Genomic DNA, 24,855 nt, shown 5'->3' on the forward strand with positions numbered 1-24,855 from the left:
GTTGTTGCAGTGACACGGGCCACTGTTATACGACCTCAAACAAACAAACAAACACACACGGACCTGAGCAGACAGATAGTTGGAAGCCTAACGATTCAAAGCAGCCGCAGGAGAGCGACGTGAGAAACCGGAAGTATTTGTAACGTGCAGGAAAGACAGACGATTGATGTCTTTACCACGAACAGAGCGTTCATCATCAGTGACAGAAAGAACACTCTAATAGCTGACTGTTTGCAAGCCGAGGCTTCCCCCATGACAGGTCTGTGGGCAGTGCCTTGGAGCAGGTGCAGGGAGTGTGTGACCTCGCTGACAAAGTCCTGTGGCTTTGAGCTGCATTCAGCGGCTGGGGGCAAACAGGCCGTCGAGTGTGGTCACTCCCGCCTTCCCTCTGCCACACTGTTTCCGAGCCCCACTGTGGTGCCTGTCATCTCTTGTCTGGATGACGGCCCAGCCTCCCCTCTGCCCTCCCTGCCTCCAGCCCTACTCCTTGCCAGCCCAGCGTTTCCTGGACACACACGCCAGGCTGTGCTGTGTTCTCCATGGGCTCACCACTTCCTGTGCTACTCAGTCCCTGGGTTTTCTGCATCACTTTGGTTATGCACCTGCTGTTCTTTCCTTACCTGTCCTTGGGGCAACATCCACAGACCCTGGCCCCCTCCCCACCTTTGTGATCCCCTGGCTCTCCTGGGCAGTTGGCTGCACCTTTTGCTGGGCTCCTGAACCATTGGGGTGCCTGTCACACCTGTCACCGTGTGTCCCTGAGATTGGCACATAACAGGAGGGTCTTCAGAAGGGAATGTGGATGCATGGATATCAGTTGATTTCACCCAAGTAAATTTATCTTTTAATTATATTTCCCTTGGTCGGCGCCGCGGCTCACTAGGCTAATCCTCCGCCTTGCGGCGCCAGCACACCGGGTTCTAGTCCTGGTTGGGGCGCCAGATTCTGTCCCGGTTGCCCCTCTTCCAGGCCAGCTCTCTGCTGTGCCCAGGGAGTGCAGTGGAGGATGGCCCAAGTGCTTGGGCCCTGCACCCCATGGGAGACCAGGATAAGTACCTGGCTCCTGCCATCGGATCAGCACTGCGCGCTGGCCGTGGCAGCCATTGGAGGGTGAACCAATGGCAAAAGGAAGACCTTTCTGTCTCTCTCTCTCACTGTCCACTCTGCCTGTCAAAAAAAATTATATTTCCCTTGAATTTTTTGAAATCTCTTTTTCATCTTCATAGAATTTTTTCCCTGGAGGTGACCCCACAGAGGGTCTGTTCTGGTCTGTTTTAGAGAAGATGTAGAGGTGGCGTGGCCCCAGGAGCTGGCCGTGGTCCTGAAGCCCAGTGCCGCCCCCCCCCCCCCCCTTGCGGGTGGGAGTCCCGTGGAGCAGCTGTTCCCTAATGCAGATGTCACTCATGGTTGGTGGCTGGGCACAGTGATGTGGTTGGGTGTGATGTGCCCATCTGTGCCTCGCTCTCACCAGGACTGTCACTGGGAGGCCTAGGGTCTGCCTTCAGGACTGCCCCTCGAGCTCTGTGGGACGAGGGACAAGCCACTGGCCCCTTCTGCTTCTTGGATGTTTTGCTCAAAGTGAGAGATTTAGAGGTTTAACTTCTTTCCGGGAAGTCATTTTGTATGACCCCCCCATTTTCTTCAAGCCTTTTCCGTAGGTGGGGGGGGGTTCGTTATGAGGAAACAGCCCTCCTGCCCCTCCCATTCCACACCCAGAAAGTCTGGAAGAATAGGATTATAACTCCTCACAGCCCCATCACCAGAGAGAACAGCACGTGAGCTCCTGCCTTCCGTGGTCTCAGTGCGCTTGTGATGTAAGTGAAGTGAGACTCGCTAAACGGGTCTTCATCGTGGCTCTGTAGCTCGGTGTTGGGTTCCAGGCATCCGAGGCCTTTTTGTCTGCATAGCGCTAGAATGCCCCCGAGGCTCCCCGTCGTGGGGGACTGACGGGTGCGAGGCACCAGTGAGTCCTGAGAGACAAGGAGCGCTAGCACGGGAGCCAGAGTGACCACCTCTTCCTTGTTCATACACAATGACATTTAAGGTGGCTGCCGTCTTACGAGGATTGTCCATGGGACCACGCTGGGATACTTTTAGGACAGTCTCAGAGTGCGGGTAACTTGGGGCTGTTCTGCGGCTGGAAGTGGCTTTGATCTGGGCACTTGTCACTGCAGGGGCGGGTCCCAGCAAGCGCTGCTGGTCCCCGCTCTTTGCACCCTGCGATCCATTGCTTCACAGTCACTGTGCCCCGTGGACTCCGTCTCCTCAGCACCCTTCTCTGCTCAGCCCTCCCCGCGGCTCGGATTGGCTGCGTGCTCCGCTGTGGGGGGCGGGCTCTGTGCTCCGCGTGTGAGGTGAAGGGCACATCCCTGGGGGTTTCCTGTTGCTGGCATCTCACGCTCTCACCACGCTGTGCACCCACTACCACCATCCAGTCCAGAACACCTCATTGCCCAGAGGGAAACACCGCCCAGCTGCCGTCACTCCCCACTGCCCTCCCGCAGCGCCTGGTCACCACTCGTCTGTCCCTGTCCCTGTGGACTTGCCCACTGGTCACTTCGCATCAGTGGAGGCACCTAATGTGTGAGCCACAGCCCTGGCTTCCTGCGGGCAGGAGGTATGCAACAGCCCGCACGCTCTCTCTCATGAACTGACCTGGCTGAGTTTCTTCCCTGCTTAGGACCCTGTGCCGATCCCCCGAAGCCCCCACAGTGATGTTGCACGTCCCCCACCTGCTCTCCAGGCCGTGGGGTCCTGGGCTCCTTCTGCCACCTGCAGGCTGGCTCAGGCTGCTTCCCCTGCATGGCTGCCTCCCTTCTGCCTATCGGAGTCAGCTCTGGGACAGCCCCTACGTTGGTCCTCTGATGTCAGAGGGAGGCTGCCCCTCTGGTTCTTTCTGATGCCTCCCGGTCTCCACCCAGGCCCACCGCCGTCCTCCGTGGCTGCTTGTCTGTCAGGTGGTCAGCTCCTTGGAGCAGGAGCTGGGTCTGCTTCTCCTCCCCCTACAGTGCCCTGCACAGTGCTCATTGGTCAGTGCATTAACTGGATGTCGGGAATGTTTGCCGCTGTAACCAAACACAGGGCCAAACCTGGCTGCTCGCTGTGCTGTAGCCACCTGGTAGAGGGTTTGGGGCCAACAGGATTACTGCAAGGTTCGGTTTGTGTACATGTGAAGTGGTCATAGCAATTCTGAATGTAAAATGTTCTTTGAAACTTACAGAGTGAATCCGGTGTAGCCCGTGACCCTTTCCCTCACCCACCCCCTCGCCCATAATCAGCGTGGGAATCGAAACACAACAGTGGTGCCAGCCACTGGCAACCCAGCCCAGGGCTCCCGAGAGAAAGCCGGGGTGTAGCCTGAACCCCAGAGTGCCAGCCGTGGGGTGGCGGCTGATAGCCCAGACTGCTGGTGTGAACTTGGAACCACCGCTTCCCACCTCTGCGACCCCAGGCCGTTTATTTAACTTGTTTGTTCTTTGGTGTTATCATTTCTTTTTAAAAATATTTTATTTACTTATTTGAGAGGCAGAATTACAGACAGTGAGAGGAAGAGACAGGAAGGTCTTCCATCTGCCGGTTCACTCCCCAGCTGGCCACAGCAGTCGGAACTGGGCTGATCTGAAGCCACGAGGCAGGAGCTTCCTGGGGGTCACCTATGCAGGCACAGGGACCAAGCACTTGGGCCGTCTTCTTCTGCTTTCCCAGGCCATAGCAGAGAGCTGGATGGGAAGTAGGACAGCCGGGACTCGAACTGGTGCCCATTTGGGATGCCAGCACTACAGGTGGTGGCTTTACCCACTACGCCACAGCGCCGGCCCCTGGTGTTATCATTTCTAAAACAGGGATTAGAATAGATTCCCATCTCACAGTGTTGGTGCAGTGATTAAATGGATTAATTGAATCTGAAGCACTTGGCACCAGTCTTGGTGCTCAGTATCTGCTCAGTTCAGTGATGGTGTGGTGATGGAGATGGCGAGGATGATGTGATGATGGTGGTGACGCTGTGAGTGAAGTGGTGATGATAGAGATGCTGACGGTGGTGGTGATGATGATGGTGGATATGGTGCTGGTGCTGGTGCTGGTGTTGATGGTTGGGATGATGGTGATCATGGTGATAGTGATGATGGAGATATTGGAGATGGGGGTGATGGGGGTGATGATGATGGTGTTGGTGGTGATGCCAACGATGGTGATGGTGACTGATTAGGAGGATCCTCCCCCTTCCCAGAATGCTACATCTTGAGACCTGTTCTCCTTTGGCCATGTTAATGGAGGAATAAAGTCGGGTAGTACAAGCACTGTGGCTGGGGCAGGCGAGCAGGGAGGGCCTTTCATAATGTGCCATGCAGATAAAGTAGGGGTAGTGAGCTCGCTGGCCCCCGGAGGCCCGCCCCACCAGCGTGTCAGCCAGTGGGACTTGCAGGAGAGAAGGGTGACCGATGGTGGCCTCCGGAGGGCTGATCCTGGGCTGCCCCCTTCGTAGCACAGGCGTGCTCTCCTCAGCTGTGTGGCTCAGGAAGCCAGCTCCTGCTCCCTCCTCTGAGCCGCCTGCGATGCCTCAGCCCTTGGCCGTGCACCTGCCAAAGGAGGGGAGGATCCCAGGTGTGGGTTCAGAGGAGGTGGGGGCGGGGGAAGAAGAGCAATGAGGCGCCCTGGCTCAGCTGTTCGGTTCTGCTTCATGAAGAATGAGGAAGAGGAGGGGAGGAGGGGAAAGAGGGAGAGGAGGGGAGGAGGGAGAGGAGGGGAGGAGGGGAGAGAGGGAGGGAGAGAGGGAAAGAGGGAGGGAGAGAGAGGGGGAGAGAGAGAGCGTGAATGTGAACCTGCAGAGAGCTCTGTTACGGTACAGTGACCCTGCCCACGGGCGAGTCGGTCCCAGTCTGGGGGCTCCACTGATCCTCAGCCTTCCGTGGCTGGTGGCTGTGTCCTACCAGTCTCTGCCTCCCCCTTCACATCTCCCTTTGCTTGTAAGGACACAAGCACTAGATTCGGGACCTGCCTAACCCAGTGCAGCCTGCGCGTGACTAAGTCTACAGAGTCCTTGTTTCCAGATAAGGTCGGCTTCCTGGGTACTGCCCCTGCACGGACACAGTTCAGCTCCCTCCATGGGCCCGACAGAGCCCAGAGACTGGCAGGGGATCAAATCGTTCATCCCTTTACCTCCTCAGTCCTCCTGGAGCTGTGAACACGGCTCTGTGTCCTGCCGCCTTTGCCAGGACGAACCTTGATGACCGATCGCTGCTACCTGCCTCCTTTGTGCCCATTGGAGGGAGGCTTTCTTGTTGATATTTTAACGTGACCCCAATGCGACACATGTGTTCATGTGGTTACTGATTCAGTAGGTGCACAATCAGAGGCTTGGGGGATGATGCCAGCACAGGTGGAGAACTTGGCTGTCATTTGGCACTCATCGAACTGGAGATTCAGAGTGATCAGAGTGTGAAAACAGAATTGGGTCCCGACTGAACAGCCCCTGCAGACCCGCGTCTGCACTGGAGCTCCTGTTTGGAACCCGGCTTCGCTTCGACAGTCTGGAAGGTTGGGTTGGCCAGCAAAGCTCAGCCGTGACCACCACTGCCTGTGGCTGCAGGAGTGAGGATCAGGCCAGCTCCTGTCTGTGCTGCTGGTCTGAATTAAACTTGTCACGGCCGGTGTCTCTGGACGCAGATGCTGGGACAGAATCTGGTGAGGAACGTGCTCACCAGCGTGCACAAGTTAGCAGCCTGCCGCTCAGCACCAGGCTGGCATCCGAGAGCGTGGATTTCAGGGGCCCCCACCCTGCCCCACCCTGCTCCGAGTGGCTTCCCGGGAGAAAAGGGTTTTAATCTGTACGCCTGCTTTCCTTCTGGGAGTCTGCAGGTCTGGTGCCTGCAGGCAGAGGGCCTGAGCGACAGCCCTGGGCATGATTAAGCCTCCGCGAATCTCCCGGGCCAACCACGCTTCACGAGTGTTGTTGCTCCTCGCTGCTGGGGGAGCCCAGCTGTCACAGCCTCCCCTGGGAGGGGCCTTGTAGAAGCCCAAGCCTGGTCTTCCTCCGACTTGGCCCATGCATCTCTCTCTGTTGTGATTTTCCCTTGCAGCTTTGTGTTGCTGTGGTAAATCACGGCCAAGTGTAGGGCTAAGTGCTGCGTCCACAAACCTGGGGGTGGTACTGGGGAACCCCTGGCATAGTCAGTGCCCCCTGAGACAGGGAGGGAGGAGGTGGAGGAGGTGGAGGAAGAAGTCGCTTGGGCTCCATCTAGCGGCCTCAGCCAGCCTCGTGGGGGAGCTTGGGAGCAGGTGCTGCCTGTCGGAGGGCCCCTCTCCATGGGAAGTGGCTGGCCGCCGCGCCCTGCCACGCTGTGCCACCGTCAGAGCCGTTCCGGGGAGGGTGCGACCTCACGTGGGGAAGCTCTCTGCAACAGGTTCTGACCCTGACGCTGAACGCTGAGTTCTGCCATCACTGCCCCAAGTTGGCCCCAAGCCCCTCCTTGAAGGGGGATCTGGGTGGTCCATCACTCTGTCTGCCAATCTTGGCTGAAAAATTTATCAACTTTTTTTTTCCCTATACAAGTAATACATGCCCGTAAGAAAGATGAAAAGCCTCACACTCCACATGGTTCTGGAGTGTTTTCTTCATGCTATACACCTGTGCACTAGGCGCCCGCATCATTTTTACTTTAGTGAAATTGGGATTCTATCATGTACACAGTTTTGTATCTTCCTTACAAATGTTACTTTAGGATATGAGCATTTTTTATATCATTAAAAATCCAAAAATCTTTTAGATGATTGAGTATTCAGCATGCCAGGAGAAATAGGAAAAATTTAAAGCACTCAGAAAGCAAAACCAGATCTTTCTGAAAGGTCAAAGGCATAGTTATGTCCCAAGACAGTGTAGTGGCCACCAGCATTCTGGGGGAAATGATTTTGACCTTGGAGTTATATACCCAGGCAAGCCATCAATCAAAACCAAGGGGAAGTGGCAACATTTTCAGACATGGGAGAAAAGAACGTTGTTTCTAAATAAATTTACTTGAGAATAAATACAGTGTTGCACTCCATCAGGATAAAGTATCCAAGAGGAAAGAAGAAAGGAAAGTAGTGCGGTTTCTAAGTGAGGAAAAAGCTCAGTGTGACAGCTTTGCAGCTGGGCTAAAAAGTAACCAGTCTGACGTGGGTCAGAAAGTCAGAGACTCTGGGAATACGAGTTTTAAGAAAAAGTTCATTCCCTGTAGAGATAGCAGCATAAAGAAAATGAGCAGGTACCAGGAAGAAAAAGGCAATAGGAAACTCCAGGAAAAACAAAAGTTTCACGAAGAGGTGTTGGTCCAGATTGCATTAGAAATATACTCCTATCCACGGCAGACAGGAGCAGTTAGTGGCCTAAGATTACTCAAAGTGACTGGCATCACAGTGAATTGTCTGGATTGTGGTTGCAGGACAGAATACATTCGCTGAAAACCTGAAGGTTGCAGAAGTGGGGAAGGAGACGGACAGGTGTGGGCACCCAGCGAGATTTATTCCCTGGACTTAGCATCATAAAGATCGAGGCTTAAGTTTTTAATTTCAAGTTTAAGGTGGTGGCTGATTGACAATTAAAAACAATAGCAGAATTGGGAAAGGGAATGTAGAGACAGATCTGTTGGGTAACAAAGCCTATAAATGCATGGGGTTAAAAATGGGGCCTAAATCCATATCTGTCATAGCAGGAATTCAGGATATAAACCCTTATCTGTCGCAGCAGGAATTCAGGAAATGCTATGTAACACTGACAGGTCGAGAAGCAGAGAGGCATGCACACTTCTTAGAGTACTGAAGGTGACTGATCGGGCCGGTTAACTAACCCACCAAACTCCAAGGAGCCAGTGGGAACGAAGTGGGACTGGGGAGTTGGGTGGGGGGAGGGAATGCAGGGGAAGCCTCTCTTGCATGGGTGTGGTACTCTACTCTTTAATACGAGGATTTTCAAAGAATTCATGGGAAGAGGAATTTTAAAATAAACTTATTTTTGTGCCAACATTTTTTGAAATCCATGCGTGTAAGGGGCTTCAAACGCTCATGGAAAAATGCATGTGATGAAAAACAGTGCACAGATCTCCATTTCCTTTTGCACCGAAATAAGCTTGTTTTTTTTAAAAAAATTTTTATTTATTTATTTGAAAGTGTTACACAGAGAAAGGAGAGGCAGAGAGAGAGAGGTCTTCCATCCGCTGGTTCACTCCCCAAATGGCCACAACGGCTGGAGCTGTGCTGATCCGAAGCCAGGAGCCAAGAGTTTCTTCCGGGTCTCCCACACGGGTGCAGGGGCCCAAGGACTTGGCCATCTTCTATTGCTTTTCCAGGCCATAACAGAGAGCTGGACCAGAAGTGGTGCAGCTGGGACTCGAACCAGCGCCCATGTGGGATGCCGGCACTGAAGGCTGTGGCTTTACCCGCTGCACCACAGCGCAGGCTCCAGCTTATTTATAAATTGTTTCCCACGAGCGTTTTGAAGTGGCTGCAGGATTGCACTTCACGCAGGTGGAATAATCTGTGGAAACACACAGCTCTCACCCTGCTCCGGGCAGTGCAGCGTTCAGGGTGCTGAGCTCTGGGTGTCCACTGAGTCACCCGGGTCGCACCCTGAGCCCCGGCCTGGCACACACATAAGTCTTTCGCATATTCTGATCCACCCACCCTTACAGTTAAGCTTTCCTGCGTGTTTCTTGGGGGAGAATTCGGTGAGCTGATCCTCGGGTCTGCGGCCACCCTGGGGAGCTGGTTGGGAACCCCATCTCAGGCCTGGTGGGGGCGCAGTGGGTCGGGCCGGGGGACCTGTGTCTCCACTCTGAGGCTGGGCAGCTCTGAGAGCACAGCTTGGCCAATGCTTAGCAGGATGCCAGCCTCCGAGGTTGCTCCGATTGGTTCAGGTGCTGAGGAGGAGGAGGGAGGGTGGACGGGGAGCACCTGGAACGCACCTGCTCTTCCCAGATGTTGCCTGGCATGGGCTGTGAGTGGACCCCGCCCCCAGTGCCAGCTGTGGCTGGCCCGATCTCAGAGGAGGCCATTGCCCAGGGGTGCCTGCTGCCCAGCCCGACCCGGTCCAGCGTCCCCTCTGGCCTCCGCACCTGTCCCTGTGCCCCTGTGGGTTTGGCCTCACCAGGGGGCGCCTCTGGCAGAGCCGGCTGGACCCTGGGACCTTCTTCCCAACTGAGACCCCCCGGGCGCGCCCTGCCTGGGAGACGGCAGGTGGGCCGCAGGTGAATCCGCTCTGCCTCTGTCCCCACAGGTTCTGCCCAACCATGGACTCCACGCTGCCGCGTTTTTTGGCGCCTTCGTCGTGTCATTTGTGCTGAGCTGGGCGGTGCTGTTCTGGGCGGCGAGATGCTGGTGTCTGAAGGGAGGCGCGTGCACCAGAACTGGGGTGAGTGTGCGGCAGGGCGCCGGGCGTGGCCGGGGCGTGGTGGGCGTGGCCGGGGTGTGGTGGGCGTGGATGGCCAGTGCTGGCGTGGGGGGTGTGGCCGTGCATGGGCTGCTGGGGGACCTGCTGGATGTGGGTGTGGGGGCATGGCCGGCTAGTACAGGCGTGGTCATGCATGGGCTGGTGGATGGTGCAGTGCCTGAGGATGTGGGGCGTGGCCATTCATGGGCTGCGGGGGGGGCGTGGTGGATTTGGGAGTATGGCCGGCCAGTGCAGGCATAGGGGGCATGGCTGTGCATGGGCTGGTGGGGGGGCGTGGTGGATGTGGGGGCGTGGCCGGCCAGTGCAGGCGTAGGGGGCGTGGTGGGTGTGAGGTGTTGGTCATCCTGACTTTTCCTCACCTCTGCCACTTTCTGCTCACACCCCAGCTTCCCGTCTCCTTGTTCCCCCGTGTGCCTGCTACTGCTCTCTCCCCTCCTCCATTCCCATGATCCTCCCCTGGAAGTCAGTGCAGTGGGCACTCCCGCTGGGCCAGGGCCCACTCTCCGGGCTCCCCAGCAGCTTTCCACGCCACATCTGTCATAATCCGCCGGCCCTGACTGTGCACTCCTGCCTCTCTGTCTGGGTTCCCGCAGAAGCATGCGCTGAGACCAGGATTCAGGTTCACGGAGTTTCTCTGGGAAGCAACACCTGGAAAGATGGTGGAGGGTGGGGAAGGGAAGCAGGGAGGTCGCCAACGCCACAGGGCGCCGGGAGCACCGTCCGACCAGGACCCCTGGAGGCCGTGCAGAGCCGGCCTTGAGTCAGGGCAGGGTATTTATCCCCCATCTGTACTTGTCTGAGGACAGGGCTGGCGGCCAGGAAGAAGGTGGCACTGTATCACCAACTTGGGATGGGAGGGCCATTAGGATCCTTCCAGAAGGAAGGTAGCTGTTGGCTGATGGACCTCTGGCTGCCGGCCATAGCCGGGAGGGGATGCGGCGAGGACCGGTGGTGGGAGCTGCATCCCCGAGGCTAGGAGGGCGCCTATCCTGCGTGGATGAAGCGTGGGCGTCTGGCCCAGCCGTGGGCAGTGGAGGAAGACGAGCCGGGCAGCACCCTGGAGCTGTAGTCGCTGGGCGTTTCCCAGGGCGCCCCTGGCAGGCTGCCTTGTTCCTGCAGGGCCACTGAAGACTGTGCTGGGACAGGGTTGTCACTTGGGGCCCAGGCCAGGGCAGGAACACACCCTCCTCCCCCCTCACGTGGATAAGCTGAGGTTGACCGACTTGCTGGAGTGTCCGAGCGTGGGCTGGGGCCTGGAGACCCCTCTCCCTGGATGCTGGGGCAGTGGAGGACATGTTCATCCTGTGCCTGCTTCCCAGAGGAGGCGGCCATCTTCGCCCACAGGCTCCTTGGCAGGTGGAAGTGAGGAGCAGGTCAAGAGCCCACGTCGTACTGGGATCTGGGCTTGTTCTCCCCGGGGGCCACCATGTGGGAGAGGCAGAGGCCGGCACCTGCGGAGGAAGCAGCGAGTTTGACTTCCGGTCTCAGGGCCCAGGCAGTATTTTTGCCCTTTCCCTCACAGAGTGAAGTCTTTGCACATTTTCCTTTGTATTTTTGCCAGCAAGGCGGGGACCGGTGAGACAGGGGCAGCCTTGGGCGCTGCAGCAGCTTGGGGCCAGCGCTGCCCTGGCTCTCCTGGAGCCCGGAGGCCTTCCGTGGCGCGATGCCCCTCACCGGGCCTCAGTTTCCTTATTTGTCAAGCGGGGAGCTCTGATGCTTTGTGGCTGTGACGGTTTCATGATGCGGAAGCGTTGCAGAAGGTTGGTGGAACAGTGGAAGGAGGAGATGAGTTTATTTCCATGCAAAAGTGTTTCTGAACTCCAGGCATCATTTTTGTTCATCAGACGTATTTTCCATCCGCTTCTTGAAAACTCTGGTGCGCACATGCAAAGCTCCAAGTGACACTGGCACGGGATGGTGTCAGGAATAAAGCAGAAAGCGCGTCTGTGCAGCCAGGGGGTTGGGCGGCCTCTGCGTGCTGTCACCTCGTCCCCATCTCACACTGCGATCTGAAGGCAGGCAGATCCGAGCCTACTGTGGTTTTCCTCTGCCTGATGGTGGTGGGAGCGCCCGGGAGGTGTTTTCTGTGAGTCGGCACAGTCTGAACACAGCTTTCTGATGCTGCTCGGTCTAGCCACACGGCAAAGCCTGTGCTATTGGAATTGCGATCCCATTTCTTTGATGGGAAGATGGAGGCTCTCAAGGGGGCGGGCCAGCCTTCCCTCCTGGCCCGCTCATTGGCTGTTTCTGTGATTTGCCGGCAGGTGCAGCGCCACGGGAGCAAGCTGGAGCCCCCGCTCTTCTCCTCGGCCAGCGGGGTGAGCGAGGACCTGGCCCTGAGTGACCAGCTGGTGGACATCCTGGCTTCTGAGGACCCCGGGGGGATGCTTCAAGCCTTGGAAGAGTAAGAACTCCAGGTCCCCTGTGTGGCCACCCTGGTGGATGCTTGAAGCCATCGTGGTGTGCACGCTCGCCCCGGGTGTGTTTGTGTCGTTCGTTCGGTTTCTCGTTTACCCATCCCCGAGCGGTTACAGTCACATAGCGGCTGTGCGCCAAACCCCGTGCCTGGCCCATGGGGACGCAGAGGCATACGATGGCGCTCTGCTTCCGAGGCAGGTGGACCTGGCCAGGTGGACAGAGCCACAGACGGAAGTGACCTTGAAGTCGATGAGCGCCACACTCCTGGGAAGCTGAGGGCCTGCTAAGCCTGGAGAGGGAGTACTAACCCTCCAGAGGGGCACGTTCCAACCGGTTCTTGAAGCTTCCCAAGTGGACCGAGCAGGACAAGACTGCCCAGGCAGAGGGAGGAAGGGGCAGACGCAAGGATGGGAGCTGAGTGCGAGGTGTGTGTGTGTGTATGTATGTGTGAGTGTGTGTGCATGTGTGTGTGTGCGTGTGTGTGTGTGTGTGTGTGTGTGTGAAGTGTTGGCTGCTCAGTGGGACTGCGTGTGCGTGGGGGTGTTGAGGATGGACAACAAAAAGGCAGCTGCGGAGAGGCCAGGCCGGGCTGCGTGCTTGTTTGCTGGGCTGGATTTAGTGCTTTCTGTTTATTGGTGAAGACTGACCGGGGTCAACGACTTCTCTGGGCAGCTCCTGCAATCCTCCTCACAGCCTGTGGGTGGCATTGCCGTTCCTCCCGCTTACAGACGGGGGCCTGGTGGTGAAGCGCCTCCCCAGGGGCACAGGGCGCTGAGCAGCAGGCCGGCTCTCAGAGCCAGTGCCCTGGCCGGAGCGTGGCCGTGCCCGCGCTTCTCCCGCCGGCTGGCCGCCCTCAGTAAGGACCTTCTTTCCTTCTGGCCGGCATTGACAGGTGACTTCTTTTATGTTCCTTCTTTTAAAGATTTGTTTATCTGAAAGGCAGAGCTACAGTGAGAAAAGGAGACAGAGAGAGAGAGAGAGAGAGAGAGAGAGAGGTCTTCTCTCTGCCGGTTCACTCCCCAAATGGCTGCAACAGCCAGGGCTGGGCCAGGCTGAAGCCAGGAGCCAGGAGCTTCCTCCGGGTCTCGCACACAGGTGCAGGGGCCATCTTCCACTGCTCTCTCAGGCCACAGCAGAGAGCTGGATCGGAAGTGGAGCAGCCATCCCTTTATGTTTCTTTTATTTTTAACTTTATTTATTTTTTACCATTTCCAGTTGTCTGTCAAAATCCTCCAGCTTATCTTTCATTCCCTCAAACATTTTTAGTTGTTAATTTGTTGGTCGTGTTTATTTGAAAGGCAAAGGAACCGCAGCGAGGGACCTTCCATCCGTTGGTTCACTCCCCAGATGGCTGGGGCAGCCAGGGCTGGGCCAGGCCCAGCAGGAGCCAGGAGCTCCACGCAGTCTCCCTTGTGCCTGACAGGGACTCGGCCCTTGAGCCTTTGCCGGCCGCATCCTGGGTGCCTTGGCAGGAAGCTGGATTGGAAGCAGAGGCAAAGGCGGGGCTGGATCCCAGTACCGCAGTGCAGGACGGGGCATCCTAGCAGCGGCTAACCCCCCCGCCCGGTGCTTCCCTTCTTAGGTGCCTGTTGTCTGTCGCTCTTTGGTTTGATCAAGCTTTCTTTCCTCCCTGCACAGGTGTGCCAGACATTGTGAATGAGCAGCCAGAAGGCAGATGGGCACTGGGCAGCCAGGGGTGCAGCTGTCCTGGGTCCCCTATATCCAGGCCGGGGCTGGGATCTTTCCAAGCTGGCTTCGTTTGCCGCCGACCGGAGTCTCACTTGGTCATAACTGATGGTTTTTTACTGTGACTTCCTTTGCTTCCTTGTGGGACTGCTCGTAATTCACAGCGGGGCCACGTGGGAGCACTCACGTGGATTCCATTTCCCAGAAACCTTTCTGATTCGTTTTATCTGCGCAGCTCCCAGTGGGGTGGAGTCGGCATGATGCTGATAGACTGCAGTGCCCTGTTCCCGTGTTACGTAATGTTACATGTTGATGCCACATTTCAAAAGCACTCTGCCTCGCAGGGCTTCCGTTTGGTTCTCATTGCAATGCCCCTGGGCTGGGCTTCCTGTTTTCAGCATTGGCCGGTGAAGAATCAGGGGCTGAGCCAGCTGAGGGGGTTTGACTGTAGTGAGTGCAGAGCAGCCGTGGGCACACTTGATTTTACAGAATTCTCTAAGCCTCAGTTTTCCACATCTCTCAAATGGGCACGCCATAACCTACCCCCTTGGGCTGCCGTGACATTGAACTGAAAGATGCTCAATGTGTAAACATCATTGCAGCTTCTGTGGCCTCCAGCCTGGGTCAGCCACTCGCAGGTCCCAGAAGCCTTTGCGACGGTCAGTGCTGCCTTGGTCCTGTCGCGAGAGCCCTGGGAAGCCCACTGAGGGTGGGAGAGCTTGGGAGCGAGATGGAGCCGCTGCCCAATCCCGTGTTCCCGGATGCTGGAAGCGTGCTGTGTGGTCTCCGGAGAGACGGACTCAGGATGGGCCCAGCGCGGGCCCTGCTGCTTGCCTTGGCGCAGTGACGAGTCGCTGTGCCTGACAGCGGGCACTCTGAGTGCTGACGGGTGTTCCCGGGAGAGAGGGACCCATCCCGCTGAAGAGGGGCTCCTTCCTAGGGAGGAATCTTTGTGAAGGCCAGGCCCAGAGCCCCCCCGGGGACACGGCTGTGGCTGCCCCCCAGGGGCACGGCTATGGCTGTGACCTTGCACCAAGGTCGGAATCCAGGCGTCTTAATCCGTTCCTGGGCGCCGAGGTTGCGTGGTTTGGCGAGTTAAGTTTGTGTGCCATTCAGATGTGATGCGTCATTTTAGCCTAGGGTGAAGCTTGCCAGCTGGGTAAGGGGGCAGCCTGGGAGTGTGCGGGCAGGCAGCAGGGAGGAGCTGCTGGCCGATTGCTGGGTGTCACTCACGTTGAGTGTCTCCAGCAGAAGGTCAGTCGTTTTCTGGAATGAGAAAATGCAGAGTGAAGTGACTTGGTGTGGGATCAGTTCCTGGAGATTTAATTTGCACAGGCAGCCTTCGTCCCCGGGCTGCATCCTGAAGAATGGCCTGCTGAGTAACTTCAGCACTGTGCACGGAGGTGGTGACACAGCGCTGGGCGCAGTCGACTTACGGGAGCACCGACACATCCGGGGACTGTCGGGTGGAGCACCATTGTACCCTGCACTCTGCAACTGTCTGAGCCGAGGAAGCAGCCCTCGGCTACCACGGGAAGGGGCTCACCCTGCTGCTTCTGTTTTGGGTTCAAAAAAGCCCCAGAGTCCCAGAAGCCAGGTCTTCCTGGGCGGTCCCACTGTGTGAAGTTGCAGCCAGCCCCAGGGTAGCTGGTCCTGATGTCTCCCCGCCCAGGAGTGGAAGGGGACCCCTGACTGCGCTTCTGGCAGCTGGGGGACCATCTGTTTCTCCTCGGAGCTGGTCTGATGTCGTGCAGCAGGGACTTAAGGCTGATGCTCAGAAGGCCCGAGAACCCCTTCCTCTCCAGCTCCGCTCTCGGCTCCCTGGCCCAACATTCAATACTTATTGAACACTGATTCTTTTTCAGACACCACGTGGCTGGAGACTCGCTTTAGGGACCTGTTTTTTTAATCATCGCATTGTCGATTGATTGCGTTTAATCGTTCCATCTTGATGTCCTGAGGCTTAAAAGCTCTCCGAAAGAAAATGTCACTCAGACCGTCAGGGCTTATGTGCCTGCAAATCCATGACTGGCTCCCCACTAAAACTAGCCGCTTTTCCTCCAGCGAATCATTGATCCTGTTGGTGACCCTGCGGTGCGGTTGAGCTCGGGTTCTCAACGTGCTGTCAGGTGGCGGCATTGCTGCCTCGCATCTGAGCCCCTCAGAGCCACGCGGTGTCCTTTCTTGCTCATGTATCTTGGGCAAAGAGCACTTCCCCGGTTTGCTTGGCTGCGCCTTCTCCATCTTGTACTCAAAGGCTGCCTCTTACAGAGATGTGGGGGGAGGGGACATGCCCTTCGATTGTTTTCAGCATCCTGACTACTGTTGTAGCGGAAGGGGGCTCAGCCCCTGCACCTGCTGGGCCCTGGCGGGAGGAGGCGCTGTGCAGGGCAGGCCGCCGAAGCTTCTTGAGGCGCGGGGCGCTTCAGCCCTGCCCTGCTCGCAGCCTCGCACTGCTGCACCCCGCAGGCCTGCGGTCTCACTGCCTGCAGCAGGGGGAGGTCCTGGGCTCGCGGCAGTGTATGTGCTGAAGGTCACACAGGGGAGTGGACTTGGGCCCAGGCCTGGGGGCTTCAGGTCCACGGTTCTGTTGCAGGGAACAGAGCTTAGGTTTTGCAGAGACAAAGGAAGTCGGGGAGAAAGTCCCGTGCTTGTTTCTGCTGTCACGGGGGGCCCACCGCTCTGTGTCCACAGCTGTGATGGGGGGGCTCACCGCTCTGTGTCCACGGCTGTGATGGGGGGGCTCACTGCTCTGTGTCCACGGCTGTGACGGGGGGCTCACCGCTCTGTGACCACGGCTGTGATGGGGGGGCTCACCGCTCTGTGTCCACGGCTGTGACGGGGGGCTCACCGCTCTGTGTCCACGGCTGTGATGGGGGGGCTCACCGCTTGTGTCCACGGCTGTGATGGGGGGGCTCACCGCTCTGTGTCCACGGCTGTGATGGGGGGGCTCACCGCTCTGTGTCCACGGCTGTCACTGGGGGCTCACCGCTCTGTGTCCACGGCTGTGATGGGGGGGCTCACCGCTCTGTGTCCACGGCTGTGACGGGGGGCTCACTGCTCTGTGTCCACGGCTGTGACGGGGGGCTCACTGCTCTGTGTCCACGGCTGTGATGGGGGGGCTCACCGCTCTGTGTCCACGGCTGTCACTGGGGGCTCACCGCTCTGTGTCCACGGCTGTCACTGGGGGCTCACCGCTCTGTGTCCATGCTGCAGCATTGCCCCCGCGCTGTCTTGTGTGGAGTGAGTGGGTGTGGCACTGGGGCTTTCCAGTGTGTGAGTCGTGTTTCTGCGTGCCAGCCACGTGGAGGATTTCACAGCTCCCGTCCGCGTGCTGCCTGCAGACCCTCCGCAGGGGAGCGATTGTGTTGTTCATCTGTGGGACCCGGAATTGAAGGGAAGTGACTCGCCAGGCGCTCTTCAGCTCGGTCGCTCTTTGGGCTGCTCGATTATATGTGGCGCGTTTTAGAAAGTGACCGACCGATCGATCAATTATTTTTTTTTAAGTTTTTTTTATTTTTATTTTTTGACAGGCAGAGTGGACAGCGAGAGAGAGAGAAAGGTCCTCCTTTGCCGTTGGTTCACCTTCCAATGGCCACTGCGGCCGGCACACCGCGCTGATCCGATGGCAGGAGCCAGGTGCTTCTCCTGGTCTCCCATGGGGTGCAGGGCCCAAGCACCTGGGCCATCCTCCACTGCACTCCCTGGCCACAGCAGAGAGCTGGCCTGGAAGAGGGGCAACCGGGACAGAATCCGGCGCCCCAACCGGGACTAGAACCCGGTGTGCTGGCGCCGCTAGGCAGAGGACTAGCCTAGTGAGCCCCGGCGCCAGCCGATCAATTATGTTTTAGAAAGTGACTGACTGATTGATTGATCGATTATGTTTTAGAAAGTGACCGACTGATCGATCGATCAATTATATTTTGGAAAGTGACTGATCGATTGATCGATTGCATTTTAGAAAGTGACCGACTGATCAATCCATCGATTATGTTTTAGAAAGTGACTGACTGATTGATCGATTATGTTTTAGAAAGTGACTGATCGATCTATTCTATCAGCAGACCTTTGCTGAGGATGGCGTGTGTGCCGAGCACTGCGGTAGGGCCTGGCTGGGGACTGCAGGCAGAAGGCTGGGTGTTTGTCTTCACATGACCCCTACACGCATGCACACGACATGCACACGTGTGCTCCATCCATGTCGGGAGTGCACATGACATACACACGCATGCTCCATCCCTGTCGGTGTGCACACGACATGTACACATGTGCCCATCCCTGTCAAGCGTGCACAAGCAATGTACAGATACAGGCCCCGGGGTGGACCTTTGGGCTCACAGTTGAGACCCATTCCCCGTTCAGAGCGCTGCTGAATTTTGACGCTTGGCTCTGGCTCCTGACCCCAGCTTCCTGCTAATGCAGACCCTGCGCGGCAGCAGGGATGGCTCGTGTCACTGGGTCCCTGCCACCCACATGGGAGACCTGGGTGATGTCCTGACTCCCAGTTTTGGCCCTGGCCATCCTGGGCGTTTGAGGAGTGACCGAGAGGACGAGCATTTCTATCTATATATCCATATCCATATCCATATCCATATGCTTATCCGTATCCGTATCTGTATCTATATCTATATATCTCTATCTGTATCTATATATCTATATCTGTATCTGTATATCTAATCTATGTCTGTATCATTATATATCTCTATCTGTATCTGTATATCTAATCTATGTATCATTATATATCTGTGTCTGTATATCTAATCTATGTCTATATCATTATCTATATCTATATCTGTACCTATATATCTAATCTACGTCTGTATCATTATCTATATCTAATCTATCTGTTAAGTAAATAAACGAAGGCTAACTCCCCCTCCAGCAAGAGCAGGACAGCCAGCTGCGTGCAGGGGTAGCCGTGGAAGTCCAGCCGTGGGAGGCCAGCTGAGGTGAGAGTGTGGAGGCACAGGTGCTCTGCTCACCACAGCCGTGGGGTTGCCTTCGTCTGGGGTCCTCCATGGGGGAGGTCGCGAAGCCAAGAGGTGGGGTGAGCACTTCAGGGGTGGGGCGTGCGCTGGCAGCAGTAAGGGGCGTGCGCAGCGCAGGGTCAGAAGTGCAGGCCTGGGTGGCAGGCACTTGGGGCAGGGCAAAGCCGCCGAGGGCCTCCGCGAAGGCAGAGCTGCCGCCGGTCTGTATCCCCACACTCTCGGTCTCTGCCCTACACGCAGGGCTGCTGGCGTGCCTGTTCTTGTTGTATTCTGTCTTACCCACCTAGACTGAGAGTTCTGTTTGGGCAAGGACTGTCTGTGCTGCTCACTGCTTGAGCCCACGCCTGGCTCTTGGGAGCCCCCTGGCTGCTAGACTACTTGGTGGACCCTGGCTCTGGATTACCCAAGGGACCAGGGTGCCCCGCCAGGTTGGGAGGGGCTCTTCTCTGGCTACGTAGGAGCCACCTGCATCCTTCCTCTTCCCTCGGGGCCGAGCAGGACAGAAGCGGGGCCGTGCATGGGGCAGGTGCTCGTGGGATCCTTAGGAACTGACGGCTTCTCTCTGTGACGCGTGCTGGGTGTCCCACGGTTCTTGTGGGGCGACAGTGAGTTTTAGGAGCCCACAAATCTTGCCATGGGAGTCGCAAAGTATAGGGAGGCTTCGGGGGCAGGGAACATGGTGGTGGCGGGCAGACGCCCCTCATAGGCCCTGGAGTGTCTTCTCACCCCCACCCCACGATTTAGCCCCCTCCATGTGTGGGCCTTTCCCACCTTTCTAGAAGGATCCATGACTGGTGGCTTCTGGGTAGCTCCCCCGAGTCAGCCTGTCCCCACCCCTGCTCCTTGCCCGGGGTTTCCCGGGAGGCAGTGGCTCCCACCCCTCACTGGCAAGCTGAAGCAGGATTTACATGGGGGACATAGTGGGGACCCCTGAAGGGCAGAGCAAGGCAAGGTGACCCCCCTCTGGTTGCCATGGCAACCTTCCAGCCAGCTTCCCGGCGGGGTGGGGCTCTCTGGGTCTGGTAGAGGCCGTCTCTCTTGGAGAGTGTTTCCTGAGTGCCCCCAGCACCAGGAGCCTGGAGAAACCCCGCTCTGTAGGAAGAAGCAGTCGGCACACACACGACCAGGGCAGTAATCGGGGCCCCGGTGGCGGGACAAGCGCTGTCACAGCAGGGCGCCGCGCAGGTGTGGGGCGTTCACGGCCCGGCCACTCAGCCTTTGCAGCATGTGGTGTGACATCCTTCCCGCTGAGCCCTCCCCACTGCACCATGCCTGCCCCACACCTGCCGCACATCTGCCCTAAACCTGCCCCAAACCTTTTCCCACCACCCTCTCAGCTGTGAGGCTCTGGAGAACAAGAACTCCCGGTGAGCAGGTGTGGGGCTGCTCCCCCAAGTGCTCTCGGTGCTGGGTCAGGTCCGTGCACGGATGGAACGGGAGCAGAGGCACACGGCCCCTCCTCCCAGCAGCCACTTAGTGGCAAACAGGATGCCCGTGCCTGCTGGCAGGAGTCACTCCAGGCAGGCTTGGGGGCCCGCCCTGGGCTGCTGTGTGTGGCATTGACGCGACAGTGTCTGGCACCAGCCCACAGAGAGCGCCGAGAGGTTGCCACGGCAACCCACTGCCTCACGCTCCCGTGGGAAGGGACCCGAGTTTTGCCTGCCTGCCTGATGACACTACCGTGTTCTTTTCTGCTTCCATCTCTTTAAGTGACCTGGTTGACCTCTCTGAGTTGTACCCAGGGGAGACCCAGGTGGTGCCCCCAGCGGCACCCTGGTGCCAGTGGCTGGCACCCTGTGGCCGTGTGCATCCTTAAACGTCTCTGTATCCTTGCATGAACAGTGATCACTTCTTTGGGTTCTGTTTTGCTGCTCTTTCCCCATGTTGCAACGATCTTGGAGATCTCAGGACACCAGGGCCACAGGGCCCCCTCGCCCTCTACGTGGCTGCGTAGTATCCCGGGAACAGCAGCGATTGTGAGGGCTGTGCGGACTTAATCCATGCGAGACACTGCTCTGAGTTTGCACGTCTGTTCACGCGTGTGCTCCTCGGAGCCACCTCTGAGCTGAGGGCTCCTCCAGATGAAGAAACTCGGGGTTTAAGTCTCATGCCCCGGTCACGGAGCAAGCTGGCCACGCAGGGCATGCAGAGCCCCACTCTACATGGGCTGCACAGCTCCAGGGGTCGGAGGGACATGGGAGCAGCCGTCCCTGTCCCCCCACGTGGCTTCTGTGTTGGCTCCTCTGATTGCCATCTCGGCTGATGCGGCAACAGACATTTGTACACTTAGGTCTTCACACACCTGCGCGTTAGGGGGTATTTTCTGGTGGGTGTTGTCATAGCGGCCACGGCAACCGACAGTCCCCAGAGAGTGGTGGTCCCACTGTCGCACGCCCTTCTCCGCGTTCCTCTGGTGGGGAACAGTGCCGTCTCTGGGCACCTTTCTCTTACATGGTGTCTATCAGAGGGGCGTGTGGGCCCGGGCTGGCCTGGGCGCTGTGTTGCCATCCCGCATTGCCCACTCCTGGCTCTGCCTGTGCTTGCTGACAGCGGGAGGGCATCCCCTAACCTGCCTGTGCCTCCCTGGTGGCAGCTGCCCCGTGGCAGCCACAGCCGCAGAGAGCTGAGCTCACGGGTGCTGGTTCCACTGCGAGTGACTCGCCTGTTTGCCGGCACCGTAGTTCTTGGCCCCAATCTCCCCGCTGAACTCTGTGGCTCACCTTGGTGGATTTGCAGAAATGGACGGCTGTCGCTCAGTGACCCGTGCTTCCTGGTCAGCCAGCGCTCGGCCGAGCACACCATGGGGTTATTCAGCCCTCGGCAGGCAGCAGAAGCTCCCTGAGCCCAGACAGGCGGAGTCCTGGCCCTGCGAACCTTTGGGTCAAGTGAGACAGGCAGCGAACCAGAGAACTGCCGGGGAAAATGCGTAATGACCTCGAAGGCGGAAGCTGCCAGCCGCCAACCCCTTGTATCTTGCAGTCTATCTGAGTTTCTGCCAATCTGAAAACTTGATGGCTTATCCTAAATTTTGCTGAGGTTTCAGTTCGATGCGCTGTTTTTATTCTGATTTAGCTTCCGATGATAACTTGGAAGGGAAGCTACTCAGAAGATATTTCCCCCTCCCCAGATGTGTCAGTGTCCAGGCCCTCAGATTGGCAGGACTTAAACAAGATTTATGGCTCCGGCGAGAAATCTTGCAGTTCTGTCTGTGCGTGGGAATCGGCTTCTGATGGGGGCAGTAGCAGATGTGCTGACAGAGTTGGTTCCTGCGGGTCCGTTACGCTACGTCAGCGAAGTGGAGATTGCCGGGTTTACCCTGTAGAGCAGTGGCCCTGGCGTCTTCCAGTCCCCTGTGCGTGACGCAGCGGATCCCTTGCCAGGTTCAGGAGGGCATGTACTGCCCGGTGTGGCCATTCTAGCCGCATTCTGTCCTGGCACCTTGCTCACTCTTTGGTGGGAACCAGATCGGTGTTTTTGTGGACTAAATCACAAAAAAGACCCGGACACCACCCATCTTTTTGATCGCTGCTGGCTCATGACAGTGCCGACGAGGGAGGCTGCCCGTGGATGATAGTGGCCGGGGCAGGGGCTTCCTGTGTGCTGGACGCGGTCCGGGCTCTGCTGCACGGAGGGTCACTGGCAAGGGGATGCGCCTGCACCTGCACTGGCCCGAGCCGACGCGTCCATCTTCGGAGCGCAAGTGAGGACGTGCTGGTGACCCTCCAGCAGGAGTTCTCTGGAGGGTGTGAGTCCTGCCGGCTTAGCCAGGTGGCTGAAGCAGTGAAGAAGTTGCAAAGTCACAGCCCAGCATGTGGGACTGATCTCACGGTGTCCGCGTGCCTCGTGGAGTCACTGGGGACCTGGCCAGGGATGGACAAATATGTGCATTTCATTGGTGTCTGAATAGTTTAAAACATCATGGCGGGGGGGGGGGCATGGAAATTTGCCTCCTCCCCCATAGACTGAATGCATCCGGTATGTAAATGATGCTTTTTTATTATTTGAAAGTCAGAATTACATGGAGAGAGGAGAGGCAAAGAGAGGGAGAGAGAGGTCTTCCACCTGCTGGTTCACTCCCCAGTTGACTGCAGCGGCCGGAGCTGCATGGATCTGAAGCCAGGAGCCAGGAGCTTCTTCCGAGTCTCCTACGCGGGTGCAGGCAGGCGGCAGGCCCAAGGACTTGAGCCATCTTCCACTGCTTTCCCAAGCCATAGCAGAGAGCTGGATTGGAAGAGGAGCAGCCGGGTCACAAACCAGTGCCCATATGGGATGCCAGTGCTTCAGGCCAGGGCATTAACCTGCTGAGCCATAGTGCCAGCCCACATTGTTTATTTTTTTAATATTTATTATTATTTATTTGAAAGACAGAGTTACAGTGAGAGGTAGAGACAGAGAGAGAGGTCTTCCATCCACTGGTTCACTTCCTAGATGGCTGCAACGGCCGGAGCTGTGCCAATCCGAAGCCAGGAGCCAGGAGCTTCTTCCAGGTCTCCCATGTAGGTGCAAGGGCTCAAGGACCTGGGCCATCTTCTACTGCTTTCCCAGGTCAGAGCAGAGAGCTGGATAGGAAGTGGAGCAGCTGGGACTCGAACCAGCGCCCATATGGGATGCCGGCGCTTCAGGCCAGGGCTTTAGCCCACTGCGCCACAGCGCCTGCCCAGTGATGCGTTCTCAGTGTGTGTTCGTATGTGCTATGGCTGTTGGAGGAATTCACAGAAGAGTTCGCTTCAGGAGCAGTGTGGTGCTTTAATCCATTTAGAGGGACGTTTTTCTTGCTGTTGTACCTCGGGAACGGACAGTTCCTTTGCTGCCGCTCTGACGGTGATCTGGTGACCATGGCAATCAGCATGCAAGCTGTCAGGGCCGACGGCGCTGGGCGGCTGCCTTCTCCACTGTCACACCACTGGCTAGGACGCCGAGGAGCGAAGAACAAGGAAACCACTCCTATCGAGGACCCACAAGCTGCCAGGCTCCGTGCCAGGCATCCTGCCTTTCTCACCTCTTCTGACCTGACTACCCACCTGGGAGTGTGGCCCCTTTATGCTGGGGGCGGGGGGACCCCGGCCCTTTTCCGGGTCTCACAGCAAACCTCCGGGAAAGCCCCCAGTCCAGAATCTGAAATTGTCTGTTCCCAAGCATTTTGTTTTGTTGTTGAAAGCCAGAAGGGTTTCTTTGACACGGCCAAGAGCCGGCAGCTCCACAGAGGGGGTCCAGGGAGTCATGGCTTGTGTGGGGGCGGGGTCCTCCTAGCGTCACCTGCACATCTGACTCCCAAAGCTCCCGGAGGCTGTGCTGGCCCTAGCGACTCAGCAGGTGAGCGACTGGAGCACAGCTCGCGGCGAGCGTGGAGTTAGGCTTCCTGCCGTGGGGTCCGCACAGCTCGCGGCGAGCGTGGCGTTAGGCTTCCTGCCGTGGGGTCCGCACAGCTGCCGGCGCAGGCGCGAGGAGATGCAGTTCACACCAGGCAGGTGCAGGCTCCTGCTGCCTGGGCCCCACAGCGCCCGTTTCCCAGCACTGTTCACGGCTACGAGGGGCGGGGCCCGTTCCTGGTGTCGCCGCCCCCAGGGCAGTTCCGTGCGTGGCACCCCATTAGGTGTTTCCATGGCGGGGGGGGGGGTGGTTGGAATGTGGAAATACAGAGCAGTGAACTGAGTGGTCCCACAGCACGTGGTAAGATATTCTGCAAGTATTAGGAAGTTTTCCAGTTTTTAGGTCTCCTAGAAGATGCCCATTAAAGTACTAGTGGAAAAAGAGATAAGATTGTACTTAGATCTATGCGAATGTCTACATTTACGGGAAAACTGACGTAGAAGACAGCGGCGGGGCGGGGAACAAAACACAGTGCCCCCTTTGACCGTGACCGAAGGAGGGGCCGAGCCGTGGTGAGCGAGCCCTTTTCCTGTTTGTCTTCCTGGTCAATCAGGCGTTCTTACTGTGGACATAAACTTGTTTTTTCCTGCACGCCGCCCCCAGCTTTGTAGACTTGGAACCGCCATCCCACAGGTCCCCCGTTTCTAGCAGTGCGGTCTGACCTGCTCCTCTGAGTGTGTACGCTATTGCAGCGGCCAGCAGCCAGTTCTGGAACCCTGGCCCCTGTGAAGTAGCTCCTACACACTTCTTTCTTTCTAAATGATACCTTCTGCTTTGTGAAGATTTTATTTTTACTTATTTTGAAAATCAGAGTTACAGAGCGAGCGAGCAAGAGAGAGAGATCTTCCATCTGCTGGTTCACTCCCCACATGTCCACTATGGCCAGGCTCCTAAAGCCAGGAGCCAGGAGCTTCTTCCGGGTCTCCCACATGGGTGCAGGGGCTCAAACACTTGGGCCATCTTCCACTGCTA

General features: G+C 57.4%; 1 protein-coding gene across 4 annotated transcripts in view; it reads left to right on the plus strand.

The window, feature by feature from the left end:
* Nucleotides 1-24,855, plus strand: part of EVC2 (EvC ciliary complex subunit 2) — an 85,098-nt gene that overhangs the window by 16,749 nt on the left and 43,494 nt on the right. For all 4 annotated transcript variants that reach the window (XM_089326924.1, XM_089326923.1, XM_070068045.2 and 1 more), the window contains exons 8-9: nt 9,248-9,382; nt 11,686-11,825. In XM_089326924.1, coding sequence (XP_089183050.1) covers nt 9,248-9,382; nt 11,686-11,825 — 275 coding nt within the window. The remainder of the gene's footprint in view (nt 1-9,247; nt 9,383-11,685; nt 11,826-24,855) is intronic.

This window comes from Oryctolagus cuniculus, chromosome 2, assembly GCF_051225735.1.
Source record: "Oryctolagus cuniculus isolate XC-2025 breed Fujian yellow rabbit chromosome 2, ASM5122573v1, whole genome shotgun sequence".
NCBI lineage: Eukaryota > Metazoa > Chordata > Mammalia > Lagomorpha > Leporidae > Oryctolagus > Oryctolagus cuniculus.